At 37.3% G+C, this 22,990-nt stretch overlaps 1 protein-coding gene across 2 annotated transcripts; it reads right to left on the bottom strand.

The window, feature by feature from the left end:
- Window positions 1-7,377: 7,377 nt before the first annotated feature.
- ABHD17B (abhydrolase domain containing 17B, depalmitoylase) lies at window positions 7,378-18,829 on the bottom strand. 2 transcript variants are annotated; one of them, XM_059833669.1, is made up of 4 exons: window positions 18,603-18,829; window positions 18,362-18,515; window positions 9,750-9,929; window positions 7,378-8,854 (listed from the first exon to the last, which is right to left on the bottom strand). In XM_059833669.1, the coding sequence occupies exons 1-4, from the start codon at window positions 18,826-18,828 to the stop codon at window positions 8,635-8,637; spliced, it is 780 nt and encodes a 259-aa protein (XP_059689652.1). In that variant the 5' UTR covers window position 18,829; the 3' UTR covers window positions 7,378-8,634. The 2 variants fall into 2 exon arrangements, with proteins under 2 accessions (XP_059689652.1, XP_009805445.1); XM_009807143.2 differs by having other exon boundaries at window positions 18,362-18,829.
- Window positions 18,830-22,990: the final 4,161 nt, after the last annotated feature.

Here is a 22,990-nt window from a genome sequence, read left to right as displayed (position 1 = left end):
AGTTACGGTGAAGTGTAAGCCAAAAAATATTAATGTAGATACTAAGGTACTTAACATTTTTTTTTTCCGTAGAAAAAATCCTAGAGGTAAAAGAAAGGGTCACTACAGGAATTATCAATGTATACGCACACCTTTGGCCAAAAATATCACATCAAAGTACTATAGTACATATCAGACAACTTTATGAACAAATTAAATATTAATATTTACATTAGTCCTCAAAATATATGCTGATACTTGGTTTTACTGCTTTAACTGTTAAAAAAAAATTAAGTGCTTCGGAAAGAGTGTTTTCCTTTTTTGACATACTTCCTTCTAACAATGTTTCTTCTGAATGATTCTATCGCAGAAACAGTATCAGCACCCACATTCTATAAATGTCATCTCCTTTTCTATGCTAATGGTCTCAAAAGTCAATAAAAATATGCCTACAGAGGTATTGATCCATAATGTATAACAAGTGCTAAATTCTGTGTTTATACTTTGGGTCTTCTCTCTTTATCAGATTATTTGAAAGCATGTGCACATATTTTCAGTAATGCAGTTTCTTTGTGCACTCCAACTGCTGCTTCTCAAACAGGACATAGCAGAGGACAGCTAAAATGGTTAAGGAGAGGGAGCACTTGCTTTACAAAGAAAAACAGAATGAAATCTGCTCGGGGTAACATGGGTAAGATGAAGGCAGAACTGTTCAGCAAATCCTGCAAACATGAAATGGAGGACACTCATTTAGGAGCAAAATTTTTAGGACATGGATTTAAAACAGAGAAAAGAAAGTACTTCTTTTAGAGTGAGTAATTAATTTCTTGGATTTGTAGCCATGGCACAACAGTATCAATAAGTTCAAAAAGGGGATAAATAAATTCACATACAAAAGATAAACAGATATTAAAGGACATAGGTTTGGATGTACCCTTTAACATTTCTAGTCCTGTAATTTAGGATGCCAGTGGAGCATGAGAAGATTTGACAACAGAGAGTACCTAGGTCTGCAATCTCTTCCGAATTAGCATCTTCGACTGTCACTGTTGCAGACAGAATACCAAGACAGATGGACAACTTATCTGACACACTAGGGCACTTTTTAAAAGAATTTACTGCAAGTAAAGCATTTACTGTGCATTAGTTGTTACTCTGTTTGCATGTTCTGACCTATGTGTAAGTGTGATACAATTAAAGAAAGAAGCATAAGTAATCCTGCATTTATTGTGGGTAAGGTCACTGGGTTATTGCAGAAAAACTGACATATAAGAAATTCATATGTTTTCTTAAGTAAAAACTTTATTGTACACCCATATCCTGCTGCTCCACAGGCAGTCTACATAGTGCAGAAAGCTGCAATAATAAAAAATTTAGGTGTGGAAACAGACGTCTGTATGTTTCATGGAAGCCTAATGGAATGGATCAGCTCCCATCATCATAACCAAATTGCTTCTTTAATTAGACCTATGTAAAGGAAAAAAACCAATGAACCATAAAAGGCAAGCACAGAAAAGCACTGCAACCAGTTAAATCATTCACTATGAATAAGAATCAAATCCTTGGCTACCACAAATGATCACACGATTGATTCCAATGAAACCATACCATTGTACAACAGCTATATATCTAAGAGAGTCTTCTGTGCATTGACAGTGATATATGGAAATCTGTATATTTAAAAATATTAATCAAATACTTAAACAAACACACCCCTATACCTTAGTGATTCCTGGTTACTTATAAAATCCAATTGTTCACTGAAGTCATACAGTACTAATTACAATTCAGAACAAGTGATAAAGTTTAAATAAAAGAACACTAAAATTACTATTAAACACATACATTCTCATGGGTGGCCAATCCTCACTGAAAAAGAGACACAACTCGGCCCAGGAAAGCTGTTGAACACTGACAAAGCAATAATCAGAAACGAGTCATAACACTTTGTTCACACATGAACACTCTGTCCATATACGATTGGTTTTTAGAGTAGCTATTTCCGAAACATCCATATAAACAAACTGGTTTATGCAAATATATGTAGAAAGCAAGCATAAATGTCACAGATCAGAGAGTCATGGGCAAATACAATGTGATTTTGTAATTCATGAACAATGCCTTATGTAAAATGCATCTCCTTACTAAGTGAAAATCTAGCATGACAATAACATGTTGTAGCAGCACGGTCTGAGATGATCATGGCTTAGATTTAACATTTACCTTGCCTGCATTATTCTGGAGGTGCGTCCAGGGCTACGTATTCAGATTTGCCAGTCCTCATGGTTTTATCACGCCTTATGGTATCTCAAGTCTCTGAAGAGCTCTAGCTGCTGACAAGTGAATCTCAACTTTTCCTTAAAACAGAACCCTCTAGCCTTTGTGACTACAGAGAAACACATAAAATACAGCCTACATACCATCTTAACTTTTAGAATGACTCCAATTCTTTTTGTTTAGGAATCATAAATGACAGAATGACAGGTTATCTATTACACACCTGCTATGATGGGCAAACTGAGAGAGTGCTGGGTTCTACAACAGGAACTCACACACTTTTTCAAAACTGTATTCTTTATCTGTACTGCTGTTCTGGCGCCAAGTATAAGGTGTGTGTTACACCACTTGAGTGGCCACAAAACCTCTGACAGGTATTGACTTTTATTCAAGCTTGTTGCTAACTATAAATGGTACTAGAACACAAACATAATTCTGGTAAGTAAACCATGCAATTCTTTGCCCTTCTCTGTACAGCATGCTAAAAAAGAGTTGGCCAAATACTAAATAAAGATGTAAACCATATATTTAGCACTATCACATGCCATCTTGGGTAGCAGAAAGGTCTGAAACCCACAACGCCTCTTGTCAGCACTTAGGTTTTATTATCCCAATCTTTTGTGAATGTGCTTCTAAGGAATTAAAACATCACCATTAATATAACAAAATAGCACCATCCTGAGAGGCCATTTCAAACCAGTGACCAGCACAATTCTGTTCTTGTTCCAAATAGTGTGCAGCATCTACCAAATGGACCTAGCAAACTTATTTTTACCAAGATTTGGTGCAAAATCACAATGCATCGTATGTGCCTCCAAATCAGTAATGCTCTGACAAAGCTGCTCGTGATTTTGAGTCCACAATCTCCTTGCTCTCCTTAGGATGGCTTACAACCCTTTTATATTTAAAGTGTACTTAGACTGTATGATCTTTAAAAGCAGATGACTTGCCCAACCAAGAACCTTTGCGATGCTTGAGAAAGACTTGCACTGCCAGTGCAAGTCTTCAAGGTACCAGATGAGTTATTGATCAAATATCTTAAAATACTGTTCTAGCCTAAGACTCATTTGGATCTTTGGCATAATTCTGTTTTAGAACAATATAGTAAAACCACTCTTTACGTGACTCTAGAAGAAAATTTCGGGCAAAAATGTTTGTGGCTTTGTAAGGAAAAAATGTCCCAATATGAGAGCCTGATTCCATTCATATGCATATACCCTATGCTCTAGGAGGAGACAGGGGAACAGCAACCTACTTGAGATGCACAGAGCTTCTAGCATAATAGGAAGGTAAATTTACTATCTATCTTCAACAATCTCTCTTCCATGTCTTCTCTTCAGTGCTGACGGCTAGAAAACTGTTTGTCCTCTGTAAGCGAAAAAAATTTGAAAATGAAACGTTAAAATTACATCCATTTGTATGATGCCTCATTTACCAACCACAAAACCTCTTCTAGGCAACAAAACCCTTTTGAGGATTTATAATTATTTTTATATAATTATTTTGAAATAGAATATTAGACTAAGATACCTTACTAATACCTCTAGGGAGAAGTTGATGCTGAGACACTTTTTTTTAAGGTTGGTCCCTTCCTCACTGGCTGAGTAATCAGTTTTTAAGAACATTTCTTTTATATAGTCTTCTTTCTTAAAGCATATTCCTTGCCATTTTCCCAGAAAGATGCTAGAATTTTACTTCCTTTCACGGAAAGAAAGAGCAAGAGGTCTGTCGTGGTTTAACCCCAGCTGGCAACTAAGCACCACACAGCCGCTCACTCACTCCCCCCAGGTGGGATGGGGGAGAGAACCAGAAGAGTAAAAGTGAGAAAACTCATGGGCTGAGATAAAAACAGTTTAATAGGTAGAGCAAAAAACACCGCGCGGAGAAGCAAAGCGAAAGAAGGAATTCATTCACCACTTCCCGTCGGCAGGCAGGTGTTCAGCTATCTGCAGGGAAGCAGGGCTCTATCACGCGTAGCAGTTGCTCGGGAAGACAAACGCCATTACTCCGAATGTCCCCACCTTCCTTCTTCCTCCCCCTAGTTTATATACTGAGCATGATGCCATATGGTATGGAATATCCCTTTGGTCAGTTGGGGACAGCTGTCCCGGCTGTGTCCCCTCCCAACTTCCCGTGCACCCCCAGCCCACTCACTGGTGGGGTGGGGTGAGGAGCAGAAAAGGCCTTGGTGCTGTGTGAGCCCTGCTCAGCAGTAACTAAAACATTCCTGCTTTATCAACATTGTTTCCAGCCCAAATCCAAAACACAGCCCCATACAATCCAAAACACAGCCCCATACTAGCTGCTATGAAGAAAGTTAACCCTATCCCAGCCAAAACCAGCACAAGGTCTTACATGAGAAATAAATAAATTTAGGAAAAAAAAAAGGGAAGGAGGAGGTATAGTGTAGAATTTATTATCATCATAATACAATGGAATTTCTTCACAGGGAAACATTGTTTCTTTCTACGGCTGTTTTACAATTAATATTCTCTCAATGCAAATTGGTTAAGAAGTTCCATGTGTTAAGAGTTCTAAGGCTATTTCATGCTGAAATTTCAATCCAGTGCTACTTAAGCTCAATGGGTTTTCACACTAACTTCTAACAAAGCTACAGAATGGCTGAGGTTGAAAGGGACCCCTTGAGGTCATCTAGTCCAACTCTTGTGCTCAGAGCAGGGTCAGCTACAGCAGGTTCTGCAGGGCTGTGCTCAGCTGGGTTCTGAATATCTGTGGAGACGGGACCTCCAGAGTCAGTTCCAGAAAAAGTTGTTTTCTGGTATTCACATCAGATTTCCTCTTTTTCAGTGCGTGCTCATTGGTTGTTGTCCTCTCAGTGGGCTGTACTGAGAGGTCTAGCTATCTCCACTCCCTCCCTCCCTCAGATACTCACACACACAGTTAAGGTCCTCCTGAACCTTTTCTTCTCCAGGCTGAATAACCCCAGCTCTCTCAGCCAGATGCTCCAGTACTTCAGTCATGGCTGTGGCCCTACACTGGACTTGGTCCAGTATATCCATATCTTCCTTACACTGGAGAGCCCAGAACTAGACCCAGCACTCCAGATGTATCTCCGCTCACAGTGCGGAGAGGAGGGGGAAGGATCACCTCCCTTGACCTGCTGGCAAGTCTCTGCCTAATGCAACCCAGGATGCTGTTGGTCTTCTTTCCTGTAAGGATGCATTGCTGGCTCATTGTCAGCTTCTTGTCCACCAGGGTCCCCAACTCCTTTTCTGCAAAGCTGCTTTCAAATGATCAGCCCCCTAATTACACACAATGCTTTTTCTTCTGGTTCTCAAACACTATTTTCCTTATTTTTGTCTTTAAAATATTAACAATGCCTATTGTATAGAGAGAAGAAAGTCTATCTGTAGGATCTGCAATATTCCATAGTGAGAGGTACCAAGTAGCTAGCCCTGCTGCATGTCATCCACTTAAAAGAACCCAAAAGTAAACATACTTTTTTTTCACTAAAAAAAGAAAGCTTGAAAAGAAAAGCAAGTTTGAAATCAGTCAATAAGAGTAGCTAACTGAACATACACTAGAATTCTTTGCTGCCATAAGCAGACAGTAAAGAGAGGGGAGGGTTTTTATTGTTTTTTAATGTGTATCTGAGAATGTGAGACAGCAAAACATGTCCCAGAAGACCCCACCTTTAGAAGGTAATCTCATATTCTACATAGATGAAGTTGGTTTTAACTTGATTTGCCAAGGTTTCCAGAACTGAAAAAGACAGTTTACTGTCAAATATTTTTCTCTTCAAGAAAAAAAAATAAAATTGAATGAGACCACGTAGTTCACAAAATGGTCTTTTCTTTTTCCCTAAAATACAGACATTGTTTTGTTAATGAATGCTGAATCAACTCATTTATCCTGAGACAATTGCATTTATAACAAAAAAAACAACAGCCCATTGTCAATTTCATAAAAATGATGGTTTAAGGACAAGACAGCCACCATGTCAAATGTTTTCCTCCTAGCTGGAATAGCTCAGAGTTGCTTTATGTCGGTAACAAGCTTGTTGCCATAATACAATTCTCAGTACAAGCTAGGCTGTGCCTAAACCCAATTTTAATTCCTTCAGTAAACAACTTGTCTGAAAAATCTAGATGTAAAATACAAATCAGAACAAACTGGCAATAATTAACCATGCATTAGTGATCCCAAAGAGACCAGAACCTTTACTCACCAGTGTAATCCAACACAGCTGCATGTACTGAAAACAAAACACTGTTAGTCAGGCCTTTTGTTCTGCTTCAACAAAACACAGAAACAAAAGCAGCAAAACTGCTATGCCACTTCTTCTGTCTTTTCAATCACAGGCTGCCATAATATTCCCTAGCACAATCAGACAGTTCTCCTGATGACACTTGATAATTTGCCTGCAACTTGGAGTACTATCAGCCAATCACTTATTGCAGTTCTACATTCTTTATTTGTGAATTTCTGGAGAGGACTCTCAAAATGGACTTCATTCATCACAAAGAAAGCACTTAAACACTTAAAGGTAATGATTTCCATCTATATTGGAGATAGTGGCTGGAAAGTAGCAAGAAAATGAAATCAAACCATCTATACAGTAGGATGTAATAAAGCTGAGTTATGTATCTATTTACGCACACTTCCAATTGCAAAGGATTAAAATCTTTAAGTCTAATATTATTGTGCCTGAATACTAATCTGAAGTTCAGAACACATTGAAGCATACTTGATCGAAAAGGCAAGCAAGAACCCAGTTGCTTGAGAACAAATTCAAGTTTCTTTCTATTCAATTAACAAACCAACAAGCACAAGACAAGAAGTCACTCATGATTTCAAAGGAAGCTGAACTGAAATTCATTACAGAAGAACGTTTCTAAGTAGTTCTGCAGCAGAAAACCTGTACGCTGAACAGCAGAAAGTAAGACGAGGCATGGGGTGGGAAGATGATCAGAGCAGTAGCTGCTGATAAAGAAGTGTGCTGATGATTTGTAACAATGGGTTACTGCTTTAGTTCTCAGATTTCCTAGAGTAAATGGGGAGTTGCTTATTATTTTGATAATCACAAGCAACTGTTGCTATTTCTTTTTAAAAAAATGAGAAGAACAACAGCAAATGTGTGGAATATTGTTTACTGTTAATCAACACATCTTAACCAAAGTTTTCACAATACTTGAAGCTACATTTAAGTATACAATAGTCTCAATCACAAAAAACAAGCAGAACAATTAAACTACATAAGGCCTTAAAATTAGAAGCACAGTGTATTTTTGGAATAGTACTTTGTTTACAAATAGGCTACATATAATTAAGTTTATTTTTCATAGTTTTATTCAAGCAAAATGCATTCAAGGGAAAGGCAACTTACAAAGTTTATTTTACTACGAGTTAATAGAAAAACGTCAACATTCTCTTCTTGACCCTCCTCCCACTCCATCCAGGCACAATTAGTAAAATTTCCATACAATACTCAAAAAACAATAAGCTTTTACACTTCCAAAAGTAAGCCTGATCAGACAACTGCAAACTTGCAAATTGTTTAGTACAAAGTTGGAGAAACTTGCAGGTTCTTTCTAATGAAATACTGCATCTCTACACAATCAATGTTTAAAACTATGTTGTTCTAAAAGTCTTACTGGTTTCAATGAAGTACTTGGTGGCTTCAGTAGCAATTATGTGAATTACATTTATGTTACAACAATGATAACTTGTGGCATTTTTTTTGGCAAGATTAGGCCTGCTGAGAGGATAAGTAGGTAAATTTGTTTAACCTGAAAGGTAAGGGACAACACAAGAACAAAACTACTAAAGTAAAACTAAGCACAAAAGATACAGAAAATACGGAAAGAGAGATCTATTTTTGACCCCCTCCCCCTATAACAGGGCATGGGTCATTTCCAGTGACTGTCTATTCTTGTTACATACATTAATATTTGCTCAAATTTCATGGCTATTCCATTTTTACAGAACAACTGCTTAGAAGTCTGGTTTTTAATTTACACCTGTGCAACAGAGTAAGTCACAGTACATTTTGAGATGTTTAAAAAATATTTATAAACTTTTTTTGATATGCTAAAGCATTTGGCAACACTTTTACAGCATTTGATTTTATATAATTAAAATTTCATACAGTACTCCTTGTGATTTTTTTTGTACATCTAAGAAAAAACCTCACACAAAGTAATATGAACTGCCAAGCTTGACTGCATGATCATGTAATTCCAGTTTTAATACTGGCATTGAAACCTTCATTAATTATGTTGACAAATCATTACCTGTACATTTAATGAAGGCAACCAAGATGATTTGAAAACACAACCTTCAGGTTTTATGTTATGTATTTATCAAGGCATGCAGTTCTGCAGTGAAATGAAAAAGCATGTAAATATACAAAGAAAATTACAAGTTCACCAATTCCTGTGACACAAACTGTTTTAATCTTTCAAGGTACTGTCCATAGAGTTCTACATCATTATGGCCCGCTCCTTCTACCCACAGTGGTTCTACAGGTTTCTGGCAGAGGTCGTATAACACTAGGCCGTGTGAAAAGTCAATTACTTCATCTTCAGTCCCATGGATTAACAACACAGGAGATGTTATTTTAGAAATTTTGTCAATGCTGTAAGAAAAAGATTGTATCTATGAACACAGTGAGCTTTATTAAGTCTTTTTGAAGGACCAGACTGTCAATTGCACTTTTTAATTAAACATTGTAGTTTTAATGACTTAATTCTGAAGTTATTTAAATTGTTAGAAAATTAGATCTTACCAACACCCTGGAAGCCATTACAGTAGCACATGTAAAGCCACACAGAAAGGAAAAACACTACGGGAAACTATTAGGATCCAGTAACAGAGCAATCCATCTAAAAGTGGTCTTCATTACCATGTTCACTTAAAAAAAAAAAGTCACTGGACTGATCAAAATATGACTTCAGAGTTTTTCAGTAAAAGAGTGCTTGTCAGAACTGAAAGAATTTTAGCACTTAAAGATTGACCATCTATGGGGAAAAAAAGCCTTTGTAGTTTGATGCTCAAAATACAAGTAATTCTTTAAGACAAGTGTACCAGTTTGTAATGGCCAACTAGTGGCATAGTTCTGAAATACATGACAAGAATCTTCCTCAGTTAAGGTCTACTTAGTTTTCCAGTCTTTGCTACTTAGAGAAACATATGCAAAAGACTTTGTTCACAGTTACACAGATTAACAATTCACTGGACTAGCACTGCTTGTTAGAATTAGTAATATCAGGGGTTACATATAGGAAAACTAATCACTTCTTTAACAGATACCCACTGAAATGATTAGAGATGTGAAAACCCTAGATGATTTACAAAGTTCTGTAAACTCCTTAAATCAAATTGTTGTTATTCACTCTGATTTTTCTCCAACTAAGGTTTTTTCTAAACCTTTGAAAGAAATTTCAGAGAATTTGCCGTATACTTGTTTCCCTAGTCTAAAACTTCTGTAATAGAGAAAAATGCATGCAGAATAAAAATATGCTACAACTTACTTTGGGAATGCATCAAAGCAATAGGTCTTCTTTGTATCAGGAAAAGCTACTCGCATTCCTGATGTCAGTGGAGAATGAAGAATTACAGCAGCACTTTCATACCTAGCAGCAAGATCCACAGATGGTACTGTTCCTATACTCTGGCCATATATAATCACATTTTCAGGGCGGATTCCATACCTAGAAAATTAAAAGTGTTAACAAAAGTGGCATATAAAGTGAAACAGACAAAACTGCAACTACACAGCAAGGCAAAAAAAGCATTTCTGAAGATGAAAATTTCCTGAAGAGGATAAACTATGAAACAGGAGCTGGTAGAAGAATAAGCAAGTATATTCTATAACGTTCCTGACTTAAAGGGACAATTACTTACTCTGTATTTGCAGTAATTTTTCTTGCGTTATGCCTGAATGATACTGAATTATGGGTTTATTTTTTTAAATATGGATTTGTGAACACAGTTGTGAGTTGTTGAATGCCTTTACTGCTAACTCCAGTGGACCTACAACATAAAACTGATTAGAGCCTTACAAGCTCTATGGTTATCATCTAGTGGAGCATAGTCAAATTTGCAAAAATTTGGTCGGCTTTACTCTTATGACACCTGATTAAAACTGCAAGTTGGTAACATTGCTCAACAATTTAGTGGGACCTAAAGCATGTCCATACAGCCAGTGGTCAGAATATTATGCATTCTATAACAGCTGAGATGCTTCCTTCTTATCACAGTTGATTTGACATGCAAGCTAGCAAGAGGAATACCCAACCTAACCCCCAATTAAGACAGCCCAATAAAGCACTACAAAATTAAAGTCAAAGCCTCCCTCCCAGTAAGATGAAAACACTATTTTTTTCTGTAATTAACTGAGGTAAACAAAAGAGTCATAGTTAACTCTTATACAAGTCAGATCTAATATATTTTTCTGCATTAGTGTGGATACAAAGAGAAACTGATTCCCAAGTAACACTGGATAAGCCTCTAAGCAGAATGTTACGCTGGCAAGAACAGTGCCCACAGCAGAAGTGAGCTGCTGATACATTGATCTATACTAACGAAGTACTCTTAGTACAGGTTCATACTGCAAAAGTGTATCTACCTGGGTACCTTTGTTTACCTTCCTTTTCCAAGTAAGTACCTTAAATAGGAAGATATACTGCACTGCATTACAGAAAAAAACCCTCCCCAAACATTGTTCTCATGTATTATCAGAAGCTTGTTCAGCTTTCTGAGTTAGAGCAGACTAGCCTAACACCGCTCTGGAACAGCATGAGCTAAGTTTAACGTTTGCCAACTGACTATAATCCTAAAAGGACTGACAACCAACTGTTTTCAGTTGAAGAGAAGGAAAGTGCAACCATTACCTCTTCTACAATAGTCAAAGCTAGATAACAACACCCATACCCACAAAGGAATTCTCAAATTAGTACATTTCACATATGTCCAGTAACGCCAGGGAAACAGAGGTAATGAAAAATTGTCCAGTATCTTGTAAATATGGCTAAACAACTGTATGGTAACTGTATAGGTCGCCAAACACTAAAATTTACAGTAAAGTCTAAAAGTATCAAAATCAGAAACATTAGAAAAAAAATGTTTCACATGTAGCAAGACATTCAAATTACCAACCAACAAAAAATAAAAATCTACAATTACTTTTCAATAAGCCAGAAAACATGTCCTGTGTGTTGCATTACAGTATGTAACAAACAGTTAATTAAAAAAAAAATCTAGGAAGATTTCAAGAAAAACAAAATCACATCTAAGTATTACTAAAATGTAAGCATCATCAGCAGAACTTATTAGGCACCCCAGTAAGCTTTTTAAAATTGGGGCTAAAATCCCCTGTTCACAGCTAACATTGTCTGTTTAACTATTCATCTATTTAAATTGTGTTCTGCTAGAGTGAAACATAAAAGCTGTAGAAGTATTAGCACAGATAGATTCATCGAATCCACCCGTACCATGACTACTTAATTACTATCAGCATTTCCTAGAAAGAGTTTCTAGGATCATAATCAAATTAAGAGTTCTAAAGCACTAAGATTCAATCATCAGCCTAGAACTACAGGCAAGCCCTCCACCTCACAACAGTTCTCAGAGAGTAAAAAAATTCAAACATTCTGAGGAACAAAGATTTTCTCAAAATTCCAACACACAAAAAAACAATAAATTAAAGCTTTGAAACCAAAACAAATGAACGGTCTTCACTATTTCTGTATCTCTTCTGAAACACCTGAGAACAGCCTAGCACCTGTCCTTTTGCAATTAATCTCCCAATTCAAAATAATTCAAATCACATTTGTCCATTCTGAAAGTACAGTATGGTCTTCTATCCCATTCATACAATCTGAACAAAACCCACATTAATACCTGACACTTTGCATCATTAGTATGGCATGGAGTTTGCACAGCATGTTATGACATTGCAAGGTTTTTTTGAGAGCTATGTAAATTATCACACTCACATTTCCTCAGGTATTGAGTTCTACACGATGCAGGCCATTTCACAGAAATTTAAAGCAAAACTTAAAAGTATATTTTGGAGCATATGTTCTCCTCTTTCTCATTATTCTTCCCCCTATTTTTGGATCCAAAGCTTTCAGCCTAAAGATAGCTAAATAACAGCTACAAAATTAATCCAAGAAAAGCATTTACTATATTTGGATTAATGTAATCTTTTCTCCATCACAGCCAAACATACAGCCTTCACAGCACCACCAGAAACTATTTGTTTCACAGTCTGGAAACTAAAATAGTGAGGCCAATCACCAGAAGTGGTGGTTCAAAGAAGTCAGACTTTTGAATATTCTCACTTAAAAAAATAAAACAAGTAGCTTGGAACCAGAGAACAACATTTGCTGTGTCTCTCTCCAGTCTTCCCTCTCCTCTTGAACAGGCTTCTGAAAAAATTGGGGAAGAAGGAAGAGCCCAATTATCCCTCAGTTCCTCTCTCCCAAAAGTATCGCTTTCTAATCTAAAATGGAAGAATTCTTGAAAAGATAGCTGTTGGTAAGTTCCTAGTCATAAAATTCATCTACTCCTCCTTTTGACAGTCCTGTAAACTCCAAGAAGTTTGGTAGAAAATTATTAGTTCACTACACACCTGGTCTCCCAAATGAGGAAGTGTCAGTTCAAGAGAAAAAGTGGCAGTAGTACTGTTCTCTTAATCAGTGCCTTAGAATTACAGGCCATCCTGAGGAAGGGGATTGTGACAGTTAGAGCCATATGGTGCAAGTAGCTGTTCTGCTGACAAGAGGTCAAAGACATGCTGTAAAACTGTTGATATCTTTGAAAGCTCATTACATTGATCATAGGAGTATTGTAAACACTATTGTCTGTCAGAACAGAACCACTTTCCTATTTACATCTTCAGCCACACGTTGCCCCTCACTGGGCTTCACCAACTAGTTTAGAAAACTAAATAAATCTCTTCTGGGAGTAGGGCAGCAACTACTTTTCTGCTTCTTTGTGCCGGCTGTCTTCAGGGCCAGGCAAAAAATTACATGCCACTGGTGGGTTAAAGGAAGGAGCAAGCCAATAAATCATTGTAACTGTACCATCAGAGCACTCCCTAGAATCAGGGCCCAAGCTAACATAGGGTGACTAACGAAGCCAGTATCCTCTTCTGTGAGCCTGCATATGCTGATCAGATAGACATGGTCTCTTGTAAAAGAGGCAACCCTGAACACTCCTGCCTGGTATTTTCAGCTTCTAGCAGGAAAAGAACTGCTAAACAGCAATGAAATATTCTTTTTTTCCCCCTTGTAACAAACTTCACAATGTGCTGTAGCAGAAACTCTTCCACTGTTTTCTTTACGTTTCTGTCTCTGTAACAAGACCTTTTCCAAATTTCACTACACACATATCTTAGTGGCAGTCCACCTCTTTTCCACCCCTCTCTCCTCCTTTTTTTCTTTTCATAGAATCATAGAACTGTTTGGGTTGGGAGATGATATAGTCCAGCCCTCTGCAATATGCAGGAACATCTTTCACTAAATCAGGTTGTTCAAAGGCCTGTCTGACCTTACCTTGAAGACTTTAATTGGATATACATCATACAGCACTTACATTGGATATTCATCATATTATGCATTTTCATTGGATATACATCACATTACCATGATGTGCAATATGCAAACTAAAAAATGCTGCAATGAATGGTTTTTGGTTTATTTTAAACTTCAGTTACCTTTAACAACAAAATACCAGCTGAAATTACCACACTATACTTGCAGGCTCTTAGAGTACCTGCCATTTTGCCCTTGATATACCCAAGGGAGACAGAAAGCAACCTATCTTTTTAGTTCTGAACTACTGCTGTTAATCTAGAAGACTTGCTCACTTTACAAGAATAAAATAAAGTATCAGTAAAATCAACCTTAGAGAGGTACCTTTTCAATAGTACCTCTCAGGCTCCCACTAATGATGCCCTAAAGAAGCTACTGTTTGTGAAGCTATTGCAACACAGTGCATTTAACCAACTGACAGCAGCGCTTGGGCACAAGGAACAAGGGGGAACATCCTGAGGGAAATTTCATTGCACATTTCAGAACCTTTTGTCATCACACACATAATACATTAAATTACAACTGCAAATTGCAGAACATGAAGGGCATGAACATCCTCCACACCTTTAACTATCAACATTCCAGGCCATGAATAAAATTCATGAGCATACAGCTCTTCCTCAACTCAGATGCCCACTCCCCTTCTCATGTATACAAGAGGTAACATTGCTAGAAGACAAAGGGAACTATGTTTTATAAGAGGCAAGCCCATTGACCATGCATGTAGTAATCAACAAACTGTACCTCCTCTGCCTCTCTCATGATGGTTTGGCCTTTTCTAAACCTTACAATGCTACTGGTTCATTTATTTTATTGGCAGAAGATTTCTCTTCACAATAAATTGAGCTACTTTTCCCTATCAATTTAAATAAAAGCTCAGTTTCTCTCCATATATTAAAAAGTTAAGGCACCTCATCTTCCAGCAAAAAAACCCCTACTTCTGAATGAAAAAAAGTAAGTAATTTGTGAATTCTCAAAAGAACACTTTCAGCCAACATCCAAATAGATTTGATACTATTCCTGTATCAGCCTGTTCAAATTATGGACATTCTGTCCACTCTGACACATCAGTCTTACAGTGATATCTACCCATCAATTACTATACAGTCCACGATAAGCAACAATGAAAAGGTTGTTTGGCTTCTTAAAGGTAAATTTGGTCATGAGGCAACTCTGGCAAGTCTTCAGGTTTCTGAATGAGTGCCACTTGCCCTACATTTGCCTAGGGCTGGTTAAACCTTTCCACCCTTGCTAGGGTGCCATCAAAGGCCTTCAGAGACCAGGACAGCAGAAAATAGGCGTATCCCAAAATGACTCTTGGCATTTCAGCACTTTGTAGTTATGACAGTCAGAAAAAGAATGTTCGCACTTGCAGCTTTTATATAGTCCCATGCACATGAATATGCAATAATGTGCAACTTTCCCAAACGTGATGGCAGTGAATCACCTTGCCTTCTTCCACAGTCAGCATCCACATGCATAGCTACTGCTTCCTATTAAAATACTCAAAGCAGGTAAAGAATAGGGACACAATTCAGAATCCGCATCTGCTGTTTACCTCTTCTGATCTGCTGCCAAATTAGCTTTCTGTATTCATTTACATGAATGACAATATTCACATACCCTTACACCAACCACTTTTAAGAAAGTGGGGTTGGACCAACCTTACCGTTACCCTCAATACTAGTTCCATACTATCCTAGGTGTCCAGTCCCCACTGGATAGTTGTACGAATTTACAGATGACCATCTGGATTGTCCTTACGAGATATGAAACTTAACACACTAACATGTCTTCACCGCAAGCAGCTGTGTTGACTGTACAGTGAAGTCCACACCAGCATTCCAACTAACCGAGAAACACCTTTTAATGCTGAGTTCTATGATCTCATTTCTCAGAACAGGGAATGCAGGGAGCTGGGGGTGGCTGTGATCAACCACCTCCAAAGGTAATTCCTCCATTCTTTTCTTCATCCGACCACAATCTGAGGCAGAGTCTAAGAGCCTAGGATCTCTTTCTTCTCTCATCCCATCAACATGAATTTCAAAGGAGTTACAGCTATACTTGTATCCATCCTGCAAACAATCCACTGAATTAATTTGTTTTTGCAGAACACTTACACTATAAAACGTTAAAGATGGTGCCAGTGTAACACTGACAGAACAGGCTATGCTAGAAAAGTGAATCAATGCTGCAGCAAATGCTCAAAGGCTCCATTCTAGTCTAGATACTCATCAAGTGTTTAAACACAGCTGAGCACAGTCTCAAGGCTCAAGAGAACACCATGGACTGGTAACCAAACTGTGTGAGCCAGTATATCCAGAGTCATGTGCTGAACTTCTCCCTGCTACAGTCAGCATTCAGATACAAGGACAAGACCAGGTGTGCCAATTGGAAAGTTTTTGAAAGTACCACAGTGGAAACTAGTAATAACAACCACTTTTTAAGCAATGGAAAAAATTCAGTTCATGTTTGTGAGATCTGCAAGTTGAGCAAACCAATCCAAGCTCTATACACTCTGCAGAATTATGTTTTTCTAAAGGAGAATCTAAATGCAGATAGCAAGTAATAGGATTGAGGTGAGGTCATTCCTGAATGGAAGAGGGAAAGGCAGATAGATGAAGTATGTTGAGTTCCCCCTGACAGTGTCTGTTCAGCAAAGGGCATATTCAGATGGGATATTATAATGAACAATCTTATTTCATTAGGGAAGGTACACTATGCATTGTTCAAGAATGCAGGCAAGAATTCAAGTTGCAATCACATTTCCTTTTAGGTTTTCAACCAGAAATTCATCAGCAGGGGAAGAAACAATAATTACGAACTGGTTCATAAAACAGAGCCTGTAAACTGACATAAACAAACAATTAGTTTCACGATCTAGTTCTCTTCCATTTTCTGGTACATTTAAACAATTCAGACTGTCTTCCACATTGTTCACAAACCATATTAGGGTTCTAGTCAATGTTACTGGGTATTTCACCAAGTAGCTATCTTCCAGATGACCTATCAACTACAAACCATGGTCACCAGTGCACCTGTTGCAGCTCTTGGCTTACATAACAGATGTCTAGTTATAGCTCAACTTTCCACTGTAATCAAAAGAAATGCCAAAACCTAATCTAACAACACAGTACGCATGTTTTTGAATATATGAGGCTGAACACTTGTCCCCTGTGGTTGTATGAGGTTTATGATAATAAGCATTCCCCCTACTTAATATATGAATAAAATACGCTTCTTTAAAAAGAAATATCACACCTTTGTTGTAATGTAAAAGAAATGCAAGACGGTATGTGTATTTAAAACACTGAAAAGGGATAATCCGCTCCAAAGTAATAGGAAAATAGCTAATATTACATTGATCAAGTTCTAAATTCACTGTGACAACTACCAGGCTCCAGGATTTAAAGTGTCTTTACACATGCCCTTACACTAAGTCACATCTCTGATATATTAAACAGTATGCTCAAGTTGCAATGATCGAATCATAATATGCTGCTCTACATTAAATTCAGGTTTTCACAGCTTTCTGGTGCAAAATACGCAATATAATGGGAGTTTTTTTGGTGAACATCTATTCTTATGATCACATAGTATTTAAAAAAATTATCTTTTTGTAGTTTGGGTACTTGTAACACAAGAAGAATATTGCTCTAAATGGAACAAACCATGGTGGAAAATGCTCTCAAATTTAAGTAGGTTTTCAGTGCTGCATTTATTTGGTGCCTGTTAATTCCTACCTGTATCAGAGAATGTCTCCAGAGTCTTTCATCTTACTATTTTATCTCCCTAAACCCAGAGGCTTAGAACACAGAAATTGCTGAAACATCTTTCCAATTTGCATTTCTTTCCTTGTCCAGTTTTAATCTATTTGAGCTAACACCACTGATTCAAATTCCTGGTTTTTGTTCCCACCATAATGTATTTACACAGATCAATTACAACCTCTCCCACACATCACATTTTGCTAAGATAAAAATATCTTTTTGTTTTATATAGAAAGCTATCTTTGGAAATACTGTAGCTGCTAGTCTGAATTCTAAAACAAAGATAGTCTGCACACCATACAGAAATCCAAACAGAGTCTCACCAGGTTCTCTTATAACAGCTTTTCCACTGCCCCTCCCTATTAAAAAAGTAGGTGATGGAATTATCTGAAAAACCAGCCTGCATTTTCTTTCACCCATATCACACTGGTGGCTCAGTTACTGGGGAATCAATTATTATAGGTTTTTTCCTGCCTTCAGAGATTTCCAACTGAGAAGATCCCAGACTGTGATAACAAGGTTTATCTACTAAGCATTCAAGACTGAAACACACCTTATTAAATTTCAACCCATTTCAATTTTTCTAGTATATTAGTACTACATACTGATCCTGCTCAATACTGACAATGCCTTCAGCATAAGGCACCACCAGTCAGCTTGGATATGAATCCATTAATCCTAAAATAGAGCATTTCTGTTTAAACTACCAATGCAGATTAAGTACAACTATTTGAAAAGAACACTGTAAAAGAAAAATGGCAACTAACGTCTTACCTTGTCCTAAGAGCCACCCAAGCAGCATCAATGTCAGCATACAGATTCTTCTCTGTTGGCTTTCCAGAGCTTGCACCATATCCAGAATAATCATATGAGAATATGTTGCAATTAATCCGTGAACCCAGTCCTATGTAAAAGCTGCTCATCTGACCTAGGTCAACAGCATTTCCATGTGAGAAGAGCAAAGTATACTTGGCGTTAGGCGAGCAACGCACAAACATACAGGCAATCCTGTTACCTTTACTTGTTCTAGTCATGAAGCACTCAATAGCATCTTTCTCTCTCGAAGAATACTGCCAGTCTGCTCTCTCTGAGAGATGTAAAGTCCAGCGACTACCACTTTCATCACACATCAGTGTGTATGTGGGATCAGGAGGTAAGAATGCCAGTTTGGACGCAATTTTCCCTGGGCACGGCGGACAACAGAACAGGCAACACAGTTCACTAAAGGAAAGATTATTCATCTTCTAGTCTGAAACAGGAAGAGAAAATGGTATCAGTTTCTAGTTACAATCCTATATAAAAAAAGAAAAAAGAAAAACTCACAGAAAATGTAAACTTAAACTCTCTAGAAAGTAATACATAATTTTAGTGGAAACATTTAACAAAACATAGATTTAAATACATGTAAATTTCTACATAATAGCTTATTTTATATTATTAGTTACTTTAGAATGAGCATTCTATTAAAGAAGAGTGATAACTCTAAAGTCCTGACAGATATTAAAACTAAAATATGATTACCCAGGGAAAGAACAAGCATGAGTTTTGGAGTTTCTTTGGAGGAAATGAAGTCCTTCATCTTAAACCATTAGAAGAAGTGTTCATGCCATTGACAAATACATATGTTATAAAGAACAATTAAAATATGTTGCAGTGTTTGCAGGATACTAAAGCTATGCAGATCTCTGCAACCAAAAACCACTACAGCATTTCCTAAATACGGAGAATATGTATTGCAATCACAAATTATGGGCTCCTGCAAGCACTATTAGCAGTACGAAAGATGCATGAAGGTCAAAACTTTAGAAGGCAAAACAAGATGCTTCTGCTGGCACTGTAGACCTTCAGTACACTAAAATCCAGCCATGAACTCTTCCTTGCTCAACACACTGGCTGACATAAATGTTTCCAAACCCTTCAAAAGAAATTGTTAGCTAAGGTTTCCTGTAGTACATATAGGAATTGGGATTATATTAATGATATGACTATTTTTATTTCATGCTTTAACAAAAACATGCCAAACCAAATGCTCTATCACAGATATTTGGCAAATCAACATAATCTATACTACCAATTCAAAGCATCAGTTAACAGAGTGGGGGGAGAGAAAAAAGTAAACACACATACACGTAAAGTAAGCAAGGTAAAGATACAGTTGCTCTGACAAGCAGGCATTGTGTCCTCTTAATTTACAGCAGGGAGAAGGCAGGGGCAGGGGAGGAATCCTTTGTTGTGACAATACTTTTTCTCAGATGTAGGAAGAGCAACAAAATCTGCCAAGAGCCATGCTGGAAACCAGCATACCTAAGATAAGCATTTACACTACTTTCCTTGTGTTAAGGCATCTGACATTTCATCTCAACTTAAATAACTTTTCCATCCCAAATCTATCTACAGGTCTCAAGCCCAGTTACTGCCAGGTCACTGTGAACAGAAACACTCTTAGTTTCATGTACCAATTTTGACTGCTAGACCCAAGTTTACAAATAGGAACAAACCAAGCTGATTTCTGATCTCCACAGTTTCATGTAATTTCAGAAATACTTGAGTAATTCAACAATAAAATCTTACTGCTAACTATAACACTTGGCGATATTTAGATCATATTTCAAAGTTTGTCCTCTAACTTTTATACAGGCATAGTTTTCATGCTTGTATAAATTTCTCTTTAGAAAAGCTTCAAGGGCTCTGCTGTAAGAACTGTTGAATATAGATCACAGAACAACTATCCAAATTTCAGATATGTGAATGGTCTCTTCCCTGTAGTAGAGCACGAATGCATACAATGTTACATAGAGCATACTTGTAGAGTAGTAAAGACAGGCACAGCAAGACAGTCCAATAAACAGCATGAGCATTCTTGGAATACTCCTCCTCTTTGTAGGGCACAAACCCCCTGTTTTTTGCCAAGGCTGCTATAGCCAAGCGCTTTCACCCTGAGTTTCTAGCTTTCTTCAAAACAGAGGGAAATCACAGATTCTTAGATATGGGTGACCAACACTACCAGTTTAGAAGAGATGGCAGGAAGTGTGTACTGATGTCCTCCCATAAAAAGGTAGATTGTCTCTTAAATGAAGATCCTGAATACATGACCATATTTCTGCCAGCTAAAGAAACAACAACCTCATGTATTTATGTAATCAGCACAAGTCATTCAAATTCGGAATAGCTCATCTGTTCCCTGTCAGGTGAGATTATCTGGACATTAATTTTAACCTGCAAGTCAGGACAAGAAGTGGAAGAGGTCTATGGAAGAGGTCTAGGGATTGCCAAAGCGCTTTGGCTGTCTCATGCACAGGAAAAGGTTAATACTATTTTTCCTTCTTTACTTCTTACTGCTGTGAGCACTTCTTTCACCTCTACTTAGAAAGTTCATGTTCACAGCCCAGAGAAACTGCTGTGATGCCTCAACAGGCTTTTTTGCAAAAAGTGCTTATGACCCAGCATTCAATCACAGTTCTATTTCTAGCAGAAACTATTAAACCAATCTGTTCTGAGTAAGTTTTCCAATCTTTTCAGAAAAGCTGAAGGCCAAAGCCAAATACTACAATTTATTCTATATGGTGGGGAAAAAAAAAACCCCTATTTTATGTGAAAAATTTAGAAGAATACACACCTCCAAAAGTGAGGTATAGATAGCCTGTTCTACCCAGGACCAGCAAATTGCACTCTATTCCAGCATACAGCAATAGCTACAGAATTTCTTACTTGCTTCCCAATCCACTTGTCAGAAAGAATTAGAACAGGAGTTTACATTATTTATAACTGTAAACAGCCCAGAAACACTACAAATATGATCTCACTCAGAAAACATTTGCTAACCGTCAAAGTCATTTGAGAAGACTGGAAGCTGGCCTATGGAATTTACACACAGGGCAGTACTGCAGTAACCACAGTTAATCAGCTGAGGTGGTACTGTACCCTAGGATAGCTTAAGTGTGCTAGAAATGGCCTGTTGCCACCTATGGCAAATTACTTATGCTGAAGACCATGGCTAAAGTATTACTTCTCCCTTATACTAGATTGTAATGTAGACTTTACATAATGTCCATTTAATCCAGTGGAAACTGTCTACTGAAACCAAAGATTCTGATTCCAGAGTTGATCTCCATCTAAATCATGGCTAGCAGCAACTTTTTTCTTTAAAACAAATACTTGCTACTTTCTTCACTCAGAAGACCCAAGAAAAACAGCAAATCCCTAGCATCACTAACTGAACAAATCTGACAAAATACCTACTGAACTTCCTCAGGAGGATACCTTAAACTAAATGCAAACAATGTTTCCATTATACTGGAACTGGTTTGGCATTCATTGTATTCACATGAGTGTGCTCTTAACCTCCGGATCTGGAATGGAACCAGGATGTGACAGAGTCCCCAGGGTGTATAGAGTAATTCTGATATCACTGTTTAAAAGTTCAACTGAATCAGCATTTCAGCCTAGTAGTTATCCACCAGATGTCATAATTGAACTTCAACTAAACAGGCATTACCTTTCCTCAAAAAGTATACTGCTCAGATACTTCCATAAGGGCTTAATGTTACCCCCCAATAGTGTTAGAAATGTTAGAAAACATGTAACATGATTTCCTAATGATACATCCAGCCAGCAATTATTATGGTAAGAATTTTAAAAGGCACAAAACTCTCTTCATTTAGCATCACCCAGCCTTGGTAAAAGCTTTGGAGATCCAGTCTTAACAGACCAGTTATTTTATTAAGTCTAAAATATAATTTATGGAAAGTGAACAAGGTATCACAAGTGAAGTTGCATTAAAAAAAAAAAATCACTCTAATAACAAATGGGCTTGATGTATGCTTTGTCTGGACTCTTACTGAAACTGGGGCAAAAACAACACTGACCACAAATCACCTTAAGCATAGAGTTCCACAAATACAGATTAATAACTTTAATGGAACTTTGCTCAAGATGTTGTGAATACCTAAGTTATAGTCTAACACCTTCTGAGCATGTATGATGTAATTCTCTGTGCTCATTACAGCAGCATCATCAGACACAGAGATCAACACATCCCACCAACATAACTATTTCACCTTCTATTTGTCATTTCAGCACTAATAAAGAAGCCACTGCTGTTCTGCAAACACAGTTCCTAACGCTGGTAAAATCACTAACAACAAAAAAGAATATAATAAGAGAAATATATATATCCTTTAAAATTATACTGCATTTTTCATATAAATTAAGTAGGAAAATTATGTGGAAGGAACTCTGAAAAATTCATAAACTTCCATGATTGCACTAAGAAAAGCTAAGAAATAGAACAGACCCAAGAGGCATCACCCACCCCTTCTGGGATAGCTTTTAAAAGGAAGGCAAGATTATTTTATCAAATTTATCTCTTTAACTCTCTTATGAATAAAAAAGTAACATAGAAAA

This window comes from Gavia stellata, chromosome Z, assembly GCF_030936135.1.
Source record: "Gavia stellata isolate bGavSte3 chromosome Z, bGavSte3.hap2, whole genome shotgun sequence".
NCBI lineage: Eukaryota > Metazoa > Chordata > Aves > Gaviiformes > Gaviidae > Gavia > Gavia stellata.
Note: the sequence above shows the minus strand (reverse complement) of the source record. Positions and strands in the feature narration are given on the sequence as shown.

Bases quoted from the DNA above. Each gene is read 5' to 3' on its own strand.
- ABHD17B (XM_009807143.2), bottom strand. From the start codon at position 18,828: ATGAATAATCTTTCCTTTAGTGAACTGTGTTGCCTGTTCTGTTGTCCG. The intron at 9,930-18,361 runs GTAAGACGTTAG...TTAATTTTCTAG, and splicing joins TGGGTGGCTCTTAGGACAAG to GTATGGAATCCGCCCTGAAA. The intron at 8,855-9,749 runs GTAAGTTGTAGC...TTTTTCTTACAG, and splicing joins TGCTTTGATGCATTCCCAAA to CATTGACAAAATTTCTAAAA.